This window comes from Solanum pennellii, chromosome 4 (assembly GCF_001406875.1).
Source record: "Solanum pennellii chromosome 4, SPENNV200".
Classification (NCBI taxonomy): domain Eukaryota; kingdom Viridiplantae; phylum Streptophyta; class Magnoliopsida; order Solanales; family Solanaceae; genus Solanum; species Solanum pennellii.
The window spans coordinates 70,711,715-70,724,421 of NC_028640.1; the positions used below are offsets into that span (position 1 = coordinate 70,711,715).

The 12,707-nt window shown below is 38.4% G+C and overlaps 1 protein-coding gene across 3 annotated transcripts; it reads left to right on the forward strand.

Annotated features, from left to right (window-relative positions):
- Positions 1-2,516: 2,516 nt before the first annotated feature.
- On the forward strand, positions 2,517-5,916 carry LOC107016296 (thiamine pathway transporter THI73-like). 3 transcript variants are annotated; one of them, XM_027916160.1, is made up of 3 exons: positions 2,517-2,986; positions 4,149-4,900; positions 5,039-5,190. In XM_027916160.1, exons 1-3 carry the CDS (start codon positions 2,699-2,701, stop codon positions 5,049-5,051), a joined length of 1,053 nt encoding a protein of 350 aa, XP_027771961.1. In that variant the 5' UTR covers positions 2,517-2,698; the 3' UTR covers positions 5,052-5,190. The 3 variants fall into 3 exon arrangements, with proteins under 3 accessions (XP_027771961.1, XP_015072276.1, XP_027771960.1); XM_015216790.2 differs by having other exon boundaries at positions 2,519-2,986; positions 5,025-5,916; XM_027916159.1 differs by having other exon boundaries at positions 2,860-2,986; positions 4,156-4,900; positions 5,025-5,916.
- Positions 5,917-12,707: the final 6,791 nt, after the last annotated feature.

The following is a 12,707-nucleotide window of genomic DNA, read 5'->3' on the forward strand; positions in this document are numbered from 1 at the left end:
CACCCCCACAACTAAAACAGTATTCTTTATGTCTTATCAAGAGTGTGGGCCTTTACCTAGGATAGGGATTGGCGGCCCACTACTTCATAGGTCCGTACCACCGCACGATTCCCGCAATTGATTACGATAACGACCTTCACGTCTTTTCACATCTGGGCTTTTCGGGTCACTTTTTAGGCCCAAAACTATTAATGAATTTGTAGATGCATCATTTTCATTGTGACCATTTTTCACAGAAAATGTCCAAGTTATGTAAATTAAAAGATCGTGTCCTTTTCACATTTTAATATCCAAATTTAATTTCTAGGTAAATCCTTTTAAATGTTTTGCTCCTAAGTCAAGTTAAGTTAAATTAATAGTCATTTGGGGAACTAACAGACCGCTCAATGTTATTGATTGGATAAGCGTTGTTATCGAACATTATAGAAAGAAGAATTGACCTCTCTCAATTTCTCTCACCTTCTCACATGTAGCTACGAATCGTAATTAATCATACTATAACTATTTTGCCTCGTAATATTTCATGTCCTTACTTTTTTTGAAAGTTTTTCCAAGTATTGTTATTACCTTACATTGTAGAAAGAAGAGTTGGCAACTGACAAATGTTACATTTTACAATTCATCATCATTAAAGCCCAAAATAACTAATGTGGTTTGGATTACTAATATAGGACTTATTTGAAGAGCAACTTTTACATATATCTAACACAAAAGTCATATTTCTATGCTGTAAATATAGCTTACACAATTGCGTTTTATAGCAAACTTTATGTTTGTTAAGACTATTTCGCTAAACGTATATACAGAAGCAATTGTATAATTTATTTCGATATACTTATACAAGAGAATTCATTGTATAATATGTGTTTGTACAAAGTGAGAAAAGAGAGAAAGACATACTAAAACTGGGCAGGGAAAGATCGTAATTGTATAATCATAAGTGTATAGGACGAAAATATATGCATTTGTATATACAATTTTCTCTCGCTTTATACAAACGCAACATATACATTTGTGTTTGTATAAAGTGAGAGAGGCGAGCGACATTCAGGCGAAGGGAGAGATGGGAACCAAAATATATGTATATATAAAATTCTCTCTCGCTTTATACAAACACATACATATTTTATACTTTTGTGCTTGTATAAAAGCGAGAGAGGGAGGCGAAATTGTAACAATTTGCCATGAGGTACAATTAAATCAAACTATGTTTATAACATTTAATTTGAATTAATAGTTTGCTATAATATACAATTTTTCCTAATTTCAATTCGTTGGGCTCTAGTTCACATAAGCCCATAATAGTAAAGAAAAATGGATCAACCACTTTGATGTAAACTGTCAGGCCCACTTGGAAATGGCCCAACTTTGATCCATATACCTTTATATGCATTTTCGGCCCAAAATAATGACAACTTATAGCCCAAACTCATACCTCTTTCCCTCCTCCTTTCTCTCGCGATCTCGCTTATCTCACTCAATTTTTGTATATGAAATTACCGCTAGGTTTAAGCATTCCTGCTTCATTTTGCTTCTTTCGAGGATATTTGAAAGTAATATTTTGTCGTTAAAGGTTCAAAGAGATAAAATTAATATTATTAAGTATTCGTCGATAAAATTTTTGATATATCATTTAAAATTACGTTTAGCAAAACTAACTTTAAACATTATAAGACCTAGTACTCTAAAGTGAAAAAATATTATAAATTTAAGACATGGCTAAAATTATAACATCAAATTAGGTATTTGTACACTTCAACTGTATACTTGAGTAAAAGTGTATCATTTTATATATGTAATTTTAAAAAAAATTACATTAACATTATTATGTTAATTATGATTTAATAAATTTATATTCCTCAACTAAAATATTAAATTTATGTTGAAGAGATCAAACGGAAAGGCGGTTAGTGTAGGCTCCACAAGGACAGTAAATTTGGCAAACAAGTTGAAGAGACTCTCTCAACATTTGTCAAATTCTCACCTCCAAACAAAATAGGTTCATTATAACCAAAATGATATTCTCTTTGTTCACTTTAATTTATAATATATATATTCATTTTAAAATTAAATTATATAAATATTGATTGAAATCGTAAAATTACCAACTTATGATAGGAGAAAAGTACAATTACAAGAAATTAAAATTATGTTTATTTAAAATGATATGAAATGAAAAATATGACAAATAAAATTGAGCTTATGGAATAGATTATACCCTCCATTCAGAAATGTTTATCATGTTGCGTTTATCGAAAGTAAATTTGATAAATTTTTAAAAGTAAATTAGATCATATTAATTCGATATTTTAAATAAAAAAGTTAAATATTCTAAAACTATATGCTATAAATTATAATTGTTTTATATTAATAAATGAAAAAAAAATCTTAAAATGTTAACCAAAATTTTTATAATTTGAATCTAAAAATAGAAACCATGACGAAATATCCCAGGTACCGTGGGCTAATGTTTCCTAATCTTTGAAATTCAAAGCATATTTAAGAATTTAATATGAAAATGACCGAAAAATTGGTGACTGAATTTTGTCAACAAGTGAAAAGCCAATCCTTTATCCCCTTCTTCCTCGCAAACGGCAGTTTTTTGTATTCATCCCCACTTGGCAGTTGTCAGCTACCACCGTTTAATCCATTCTTTTGATCAATTTTGCAATTGGGGTTTATCCAAAATCTTAGTGAAATGAAGGCAGAAACGGTGACACTTGTGCTGGTGAATTTGGCCGGAATTATGGAAAGAGCAGACGAATCTTTGTTACCTGGTGTGTATAAGGAAGTTGGTGAAGCACTACATGCTGATCCAACGAGATTGGGTTCACTCACGCTTTTCCGATCCATGGTTCAGTCTCTGTGCTACCCTCTTGCAGCTTACCTTGCTGTTCGACACAATCGGGCACATGTTATTGCTTATGGTGCTTTTCTTTGGGCTGCCGCTACTTTTCTTGTTGCTTTCTCTTCCACTTTCACGCAGGTCAGCTTACCAACTACTCTCATTTCTCTGTTTATATTATGGGTTTTTTCTTATAGTGAAATCTGGATCTCTGTTGTTTGACATATGTGTGCCCCAATTAATTTAGGGGAATGTATGGTAAATGATTCATGTTGTCAACTCCATGTAATTTGGGATTTTTTTAATTCTTCTAATGCTAGTTTTGAGCTTGAGGTGTAGTTGATCTTGTTGATAATTGTGTAGGAAATTTCGATTTTTAATGGTTTTCAGTTTGTTGATTCTATTACTGGGAGGATGGGTTTTATTTTAATTGCATGCAGCACCTCTCATGCCGATGGTCTATCGGAAATAGCTTCTCTATTAAGTGTAAGGTCTACATTTCGCAGACCTCACTTTATGGATTACACTGGATATGTTATTGTTGTTGTTCGCGGCACCTCCCCACCATTCCTCAATTTGTTGTGCATTAATAATGTATATATGTGAATTGCATTCTACGAATACAAACTGATTTAAGTTAGAATTATGAGGCCAATCTCATTTGAACATTGTTTACCACCGTTGGGATAGTCAAATTGATGTGATCACTGTCTCAATGTCACCCTTCCTTGTAATTTCTTCCCTCAGCCCTTCACCATTGCAGTTTCTACCAGGAACTGTTTATTGCAAGTCGATGGATTTCTAATGACTTCTTATTATTAGAGAAGAAATATGGAAAGCTTGTGGTGTAGTATAATCATAGGATGAAGTCTATTTATAATTCATGTCAGGTGCTGTTACCATTTATCCTTGTTGAAGTTGTGTCAGTTGCACTAATTTGTCAATAAAAAAATTACTTATGTGATATTATCACCTTACTAGACTATAATCTGGTCAGCAATTCAATCATGTTCGTTCTATTTCTCAAATGAGAACTATATGAAAGGACAAAGAGTATATTGTACTCTTCCTGAGTTCCATCCTAGTTTTATATTGGGTTTTCTATATTTGCGTGTTTCTAAATATTTGACATCGACTTTTGCATCATTATCTTAGTGTCTTTTTACTACTATCAATGTACTCGTGTATAAGTCGAGATAGAAGTCAAAATGTCCTGTTATTAGTATCATCTAGTACAAAGTAGAATGTTTGGGTCGTTTGTGAACAACAACTTCTCTAAAGTTACGCATGTTTGCTTGATAAGGTGGCAGTATCGAGAGCTTTAAATGGGATAGGACTTGCCATTGTTGCACCTGCTATTCAGTCTCTTGTAGCTGACTCGACTGATGATGACAAACGTGGGATGGCGTTTGGATGGCTACAGCTTACTAGCAATATTGGTTCGATTATTGGTGGATTGTTTTCCTTAATGATAGCGCCCGTTACTCTTTTGGGAATTCCTGGTTGGAGGCTCGCCTTTCATCTAGTTGGTATCGTCAGCATTATCATTGGTATTTTGGTTCGCTTATTTGCAAATGATCCTCACTTCCCTGATGGCCATCTGAAAGCCACTAATGAAGGTCCTGGTAAATCCTTTAAGTCAGAAGTGCTAGGTCTCGTTCAAGAAGCCAAATCGGTAATAAATATTCGATCCTTCCAGATTATTGTAGCACAGGGTGTTACTGGTTCTTTTCCTTGGTCAGCTTTGTCCTTCGCGCCAATGTGGTTAGAGCTTACTGGACTTTCCCATGAGAAGACTGGAGTTCTTATTTGCTTGTTTGTGGTAGGCAGTTCAATTGGCGGACTCTTTGGAGGCAGGATGGGAGACATGTTATCCCAGCGTCTACCTAATTGTGGTAGGATAATTCTGGCTCAAATAAGCTCAGCATCAGCGATCCCCCTTACAGCGATCCTTCTGCTGGCTTTGCCTGATAATCCTTCTGCAGCATTCATGCATGGTCTGGTCCTGTTTATTACAGGGTTCTGCATATCTTGGAATGCTCCAGCCACAAACAAGTAATGATCTTCTTACAAGACTAAAATTATCCATATCTCGGCTTTTAGTGTTTGTTAGTCAGTACTCATTGTGCATTTTCAGTATTGAATGTCTTCATAACGTATTATACTGAAGTGCCAACAGTCCCATTTTTGCAGAGATTGTGCCTGAGAAGTCAAGAACCAGTATATATGCTCTAGACCGATCATTTGAATCTGTATTATCATCTTTTGCACCTCCGGTTGTTGGACTACTGGCCCAGAATGTTTATGGTTATAAACCAGTGCCTAAAGGTACTGAAAGTATTGCCACAGACAGAGAAAACGCTAAAGCTTTGGCACAAGCGTTGTTCACTTCCATTGGAACTCCAATGGCACTATGTTGTGTTATTTACTCTTTCCTCTATTGCACCTATCCAAGAGATAAGGCGCGGGCTCAAATGGAAGCACTGATAGAATCAGAGATGCAAATCATTGGATTGGATAGTACTCCTCCAGCAAATCAACCATATTCACAAGTCAAATCATCTGAATTCCAAGAGAACCTTGAAGACAGAATCATTGTTGAAATGGATTATGGAGAAGATGAACTTGGTTTTGACGATGATGATGAGAAGACATTAGTCAATCACCATCCGACATTTTCTCAACTGGATCTATAGTAGTCATTATATCAAGAAAGGCTTCTATTTTACATGGATGATCACTCATCTAATATGAACTTATATCAGTCGATCAATAGTTTATGGGCGATAGATTTTTCTCTTTTGCTTACATGTAACATCTTTACAGCATCTTCCCACCTTGATCATAACCACTTTTTTTTGTGTTGTAGTATAGGTTCTTGAGAATGGAAGTCTCAAGGTTAGTTTGATAACATATATACGGTATAGAGAGTAGTACTATTATCTCAGTCTGTACATGTCCATATCTGGGTTGCTATGCATTCTTTCATAGATAATTTCTTCTTAAGAGTATATATTATGTGAATTTCATGATTGCTGAAATGCATTCTCACATTTTGATTGTTTTTTCTATGTGGAATTGCTTTACTTGGCTTATCTAGTAGATTGTTTTTTGCTTTTTCACGTGTCGGGGTAAGAGTGGCCACTGGTAAATACTTAACCTCTTATCAGCAAGGTATAGTGAGCGAGCTGAGTAGAATCTTAAAAAGCACAATTTACGTCTCTATTTCAAAGGTTGTCCTCTTAGAGGATGCTGCAACTTATCCCAACTAGATTGTAAAATACAAAGCCTACAAGTAGTATATACTTTATACGAGATATACATATAATATATACAATAATTTTATTTCGATCATGTTGATAAATTAGTTGACTGAATGGTATAATACCGACAATTATCCTATATTCTATCACACCCCCACCTCCACCCCCTCATCTATTTTCTTTTATCTAACCCCCTCTACGAAGCTAGCAAAATGTCACTTGTTTGTGGTGGTGGCGGTAAATCTAGACTAGACTAGATGTAGTAAATTCAATCAAACTCATGAGTCGATATATATATATATATATATCAGGTGAAAAAATTACATTTCATTAATTTTAAATTTTAAATTCGATACTTTTGTCATACTTGAAAAATCTCAAAGCCAAAAAAAAAAATTGAGTTAGATTTGAGGTTGAGTGATCATCATTTCACCAAACAATGTCTAATCCCCACACACTACCTTAGCTCTAAGACAAAGTAATATAATGGCTTTAAAATAAAACTTACCATATAGTTTCATAAAGTAACCAACCCCTATTCCTAGTTTCCCACCAACTCTCCCATTTTTGGTCATTCATCAATGTCCATGGTGATGGTGGGACACCTCTTTCATTTTCTAAAAAAACAAAAACAAATCAGTAATCTGATTTGAGATAATTAAACCATCTATCATGATTTGCACTCGTCCTAAACCAAATCAAATCATTAATCCCAAACTATATATTACTGTTTACTTTAAACTCCTTTTCACAAGTGAGAACTTTCATTTAATTTCTTTGTTGTACCATGTGCTCTATTATATTGTTGACCAACCACAAAACAGTTTGTTTTCCTCACCACCCACCCAAAGGCGGAGTTACTAATATTATAAATTTATTTAATATATATAAATAATTTATTCAAAACACAATAAATTATATGAAGCAATCATAGTTGTCCACAGTTAAAAGGTTTAAGTTTCTCCTAATATTTCAAACCTTTATAGGATTTATCTAATGCTGTTTGTATCTCTCGTGTAATTTACAAGCTATTGCACTGTAAATAAATTTTTACAAAGCACGACTCACTAAAATGATAAAGGCTATGACAAAAGTTATAGTTTTTCCGCGATTTCCAAAAAAAAAGTAACGATTGGTTGTGTGACAATATTTCAATCTAGGAATGTGTATCGATTCATTTTCCNTTAAGTTTCTCCTAATATTTCAAACCTTTATAGGATTTATCTAATGCTGTTTGTATCTCTCGTATAATTTACAAGCTATTGCACTGTAAATAAGTTTTTACAAAGCACGACTCACTAAAATGATAAAGGCTATGACAAAAGTTATAGTTTTTCCGCGATTTCCAAAGAAAAAGTAACGATTGGTTATGTGACAATATTTCAATCTAGGAATGTGTATCGATTCATTTTTCCTTTCATGTTTTTTTCTTCTTTAATCTTTGATCAATAGGGGTTTGACACGTCAAATGGAGGTGGGGTTGGAAGGAGATTTAGCTTTTTAAGAAAGAATTTAACTTTTTGACGAGGTTTACTTAGTGAAAAGATAATTACAACTTTATGTTAATTAAAATTAGTTTTAAGGATAAAATTACCAATGATCAAGATTACAAATTGAAGGGCCGTATTTAACTTTAAAGTTGTTTTGGAAGATCAACATGAGTTGTTATACAATCGTGAGACTGTTTTATTCTTAACTAAAATATTTTGATTTAAACATTGAGTATAGAGAAAATCTTATTATGTACATCACAATCTAATAAGCCGTGCAATACACAATTTAAATTTAATCATGACTTCAACATAGATTCCGAGCGTGGAAAAATAAAATTGGTTCCGGAAGAATCTTGAATTTTGTTCGTTGTGTTCTTTTTTCTTTTTTTCGTTTTGTGTGTGTTCCTAGTTTGATTTGCAGTGACAGGGTGGTAAAAGAGAGGGGGGGTGGGGGTGGGTCATTATAACCACATGCTGTGTTGGATCCATTTCTTTTGCCATCTTGATTTTTATCACTTTTTTAAATTTTTATAATCTATGTCCTGCAAATTTATCTCCATAATGGAGTATATCTTTACATTACAATTAAATATAGATAAAAAGAAAAACTTAATAATTTGATAAACATATGATTTTACTTGCACCTAGATTAGTGTTACATTTGGATTCTGTCTTCTCTTAGTTTTACTTTGAATCGATTATCTTTTTAAATTTTAGTTCGTTATCTTTTGCATATCATGTGATTTGTTGTCTTTATTTGAGTTGTTTGAGATCGATCTAAAAGATACTAGATTGGGTATGAGAAAAAGTGAAGGAATATTGATTGTATTGAAGTGTTAACCTAATAAGGGAATACATGGGAGATATATATAGGAGATATAGGAAGGAGTACTAATCCTAATAGGACTTGGATTAGTACACAGTAAATACTAATATTATTTAATACTATTTATTTAATACTATCTGTTATTATCCCCCCTCAAGCTGAGCGGAAGCGAACGGAAGCTTGGAACTGAGGTAATCGTGTTGTCGGCTCGGGAGAGGCTTGGTGAGAATATCAGCCGGTTGTTCTTTAGTGGGTACATACTGCACAGTCATGGTGCCGGCCTGAACTTCATCGCGAACAAAGAGACAATTGGTATCAACATGCTTCATTCTGGTGTGTAGGACGGAATTCTTGGCCACACAGATGGTTGATTTGTTGTCACAATAGAGAGCAGGAACAGTGTGAGTGGCGCGGAGTTCGCGAAGAATATATGTGACCCACATGGTCTCAGCAGCAAGAAGAGCAAGGGCGCGGTATTCAGCTTCAGTCGAGGACCGAGAGACCTTGGGTTGTTTTTTTGTACACCAGGAGATCAGGTTCGGCCCCAAAAAAATGAGAAACCCCGATGTAGATTTTCTGTCATTTTTATCATTCGCCCAATCTGAATCTGAGAAACCCCGAAGCTCCAAGTCCCCGGGTCGAATGAGTAAACCACGACCAAGAGTGCCAAAAATGTACCTGAGAATGCGTTTTAGACAATGGTAATCATGTTCACTTGGTTGATGCATGCGCTGAGCAACTCGGTTGACAGCAAACTGGATGTCAGGACGGGTAATGGCCAGATACTGTAGAGCCCCAATGAGGCTGCGGAAGTGGGTGATATCGGCAAAGGGGGTGTCGGCTCCATTCGTAGACGAAGAGACTGCCATCGGTGTTGGTTGACTGGTGCATTTTTCCAGTCCAGCTTTCTGCAACAGATCTCGAGCATATTTTGACTGATGAAGAAACAAGCCGCTGCCTGTCCGAGAAACCTCCATTCCCAGAAAATAATGTAACGGGCCAAGGTCCTTCATTTTGAAGGTAGTATGCATAGCTCGAGTGACATCCTGAATGAGAGCTGCAGTAGAGCCTGTAATAATGATATCATCTACATAGACAAGAAGAATGACTGTACCGTGTGCTGAATGTCGAGTAAACAGACTCGTGTCGTGTACGCAACACGTGAAGCCGAGTCCCTGGAGGAACGTTTTCAGACGTGTGTACCAAGCACGGGGGGCTTGCTTGAGCCCATACAGAGACTTCTGGAGTTTGCAAACATGTTGAGGGAAGCGGGGATCAACATAGCCCGGTGGTTGCGTCATGTAGATAGTTTCATCAAGCATGCCATGAAGAAAAGCATTGGAAACATCCAACTGATTGATGAGCCAATTGTTGCGCACGGCGAGTGACAGTACCAGGCGAATGGTTTCCTGCCGAATAACAGGACTGAATGTCTCGGAGTAATCAAGCCCATACTCCTGATTGTAGCCTTTAGCAACCAAACGAGCCTTGTACCTGGAAATACTGCCATCCGCATTGTGTTTAATTTTGTACACCCATTTACAGCCCACTGGGTGCCGCCCATGGGGCTTAGGTACAAGAACCCAAGTTTTCTGATCAGTCAAAGCCTTAAACTCGTCATCCATAGCATGACGCCAATAAGCATTTTTTGAGGCAACAGAGTAGGTTGTTGGTTCACTATCGGGAAGGGGTGTATTTGGTAGTATGGTAGCCTGAAAGGTTTTGGGTTTAAAGATACCGGCTTTGCCACGGGTTAACATGGGATGAGTATTGGGGGGTGGCACGGGCGGTGGTGATTCGGGGGTGGCCGGGAAGGACCCAAAACGGATCGGGCTGGAGATGTTGTGGGTATGGGGTGGTTCGGGTTGGTTGTGAGTGTGGGTGGTGGTTGCGGGTGTATTGTGGGTGACGGTCGAAGGGGTGATGAGGGGTGGTTGGGTAGTGGGTGGAGGTGTGGGGGAAGGTGGTGAGGGACCCTGTGAGTATGTTGGAAAAAGGGGAAGGACGCCAATGAATGATGTATTTGTGGAGGAGGAAATAGACTCGTAGGGAAACTCATTTTCGACAAATTTGACATGACGAGATATGTAGACTTTATGAGTTTGTGGGTCAAGACAGCGATAACCCTTGGAGGTAGGATGATAGCCCAAAAAAATACAAGGACGGGATCGGGGTTGTAATTTGTGAGTAATATGAGGGCGTAGCCAAGGGTAGGCAAGACACCCAAAGACGCGGAGGTTGGTATAATTGGGAAGTTCTTGGTAAAGGAGTTGATAGGGTGATTTGTTGGAGAGAGTGTGACTGGGCATTCTGTTAATGAGGTAGTTTGCGGTGGCTAGAGCTTCTACCCAAAAGGAGACAGGGAGATGAGATTGATGTAGAAGAGTAACCACCGTTTCAATGAGATGGCGATGCTTACGCTCAGCCACCCCATTCTGTTCGGGAGTGTATGGACAGGAGGTTTGATGTATAATTCCCAGGGATTGCAGAAACTGGCCAAAGATGTTATTGACATATTCCTTTCCATTGTCACTTCGAAAAAGTTTAACATGAGAATTGAATTGTGTTTTGACCATTTTTTCAAAAGTGACAAAGGTGGTGTATGCCTGTGATTTGTGTTTTAGTGGGTACAACCAAGTGTATTTTGTAAAATCATCCACAAAACAAATATAATAGCGAAAACCAGCAAATGAAGGAACAGCAGTAGGACCCCATAGGTCAGAATGAATAAGTTGAAAAGGTGCAGTTGTACGCTTCTCAGATAAAGTAAAAGGTAATTTATGAGATTTAGCAATTGAACAGGAGTCACAATTGTTTACATGAATGGAAGAAAAACCTAATTGAGACATTAAAGAATTTATTATTTGAGTAGACGGGTGACCCAGACGACTGTGCCACAACAGACTGTGGCCATCAGCCGAAAGAGCCACCGGAGCCACAGGAACGCTTTCTGAAACTGGGTGGGCAGACGAACTTGTGCCAGGAAGAACGTACAGACCATGCTCACAGGGGCCCTGAAAAATCACCCTCTTGGTAGTATTGTCTAGGATCTGAAAATCATTAGAGGTGAACAAGAGTGAGCAATTATTGTCTTTTGTGAATTGGTGAACTGAAAGGAGATTGGATTTAATAGAAGGGACGTGGGTAAGGTTACCTAGGTGAAAGATAGCGGTGGGGGTTTTAATGGTACCCGTGCCAGTGTGAGAAATATTAAGGGACTCACCGTTGCCAACAGTAATACCATTGGAGCCATGATATGGATTTGGAGCGTTAAGCTTGGATAGATCAGAAGTAACGTGCATGTTGGCCCCAGTATCCAACAGCCATTCAGAGGAAGGGCCGGCTTGAGATGCATAATTGGCACGGTTATCACTATTTCGGCTCTCCTCATACCGAAACCAGCAACGAACAGCGGTGTGTCCTGTTTTCTGACAGATTTGACAAGTTGGACGATCCCGCTCGTAAGTGCCCTGCCCGCCGCTGGAAGATGACTGCCCGCCGCTGCCGAAGGAGTGCAGGCTGTTGTTGCTGCCGTGCTGCTGACCGTCGTACGGCGGACGACTGCCCTGCCGACCGCCGCGCCCGCGGCCTCCGCTGTTTCTGCCGTAGCCATGGCGGCTCCCCTGCCGGCCGCCACCACGCCCCCCGCGATAGTTCTGGCTTGCGGTGAGGGCGGTGGCCGGCTCCATAACAGCGGCTTCTCGGAGAAGAAGTTTGCTCTCCAGATCCACGTTGATTTCTTCACTTTTTAGCCACGAGGAGAGAGTAGCCAGGTCAACGGGCGTTGGACTGATGCGAACCGCCTGTTTAATGGAGGAGTAAGCTGATGGGAGCCCCCGAACGACGCACATGACGAGATCTTTTTCGGGAATGATTTCGTTCACGGTGTCGAGGGCTGTGATGATGGTGGAGACCTCGTCTAAATACTCCGCCATAGTTTTCGTGCCTTTGGTAATTGTGTGGAGACGATCACGCAATTGAAAAATATGAGAGTGGGAAATTGATGCATAGCGTGTTGCGAGGGCCGTCCACAGGGCTGAAGCAGTTGTGTAGGATCGGACGTGTTTCTGAACCGTGGGAGAGATGACCGCAATCAAACATGATCGGATCTGGCCATCCACGGCTTTCCAGGCGGCATGGGCCGGATTGGTTTTTTCTGATTTGTCCGTGGCGGTGATGACTGCCGGCGGCGGTTCTGTGCTTCCATCGACGTATTTGAGAAGGTAATTGGCCTCAAGGGCTGTAAGAACGGTGATTTTCCATGTAGGGTAATTTATGTC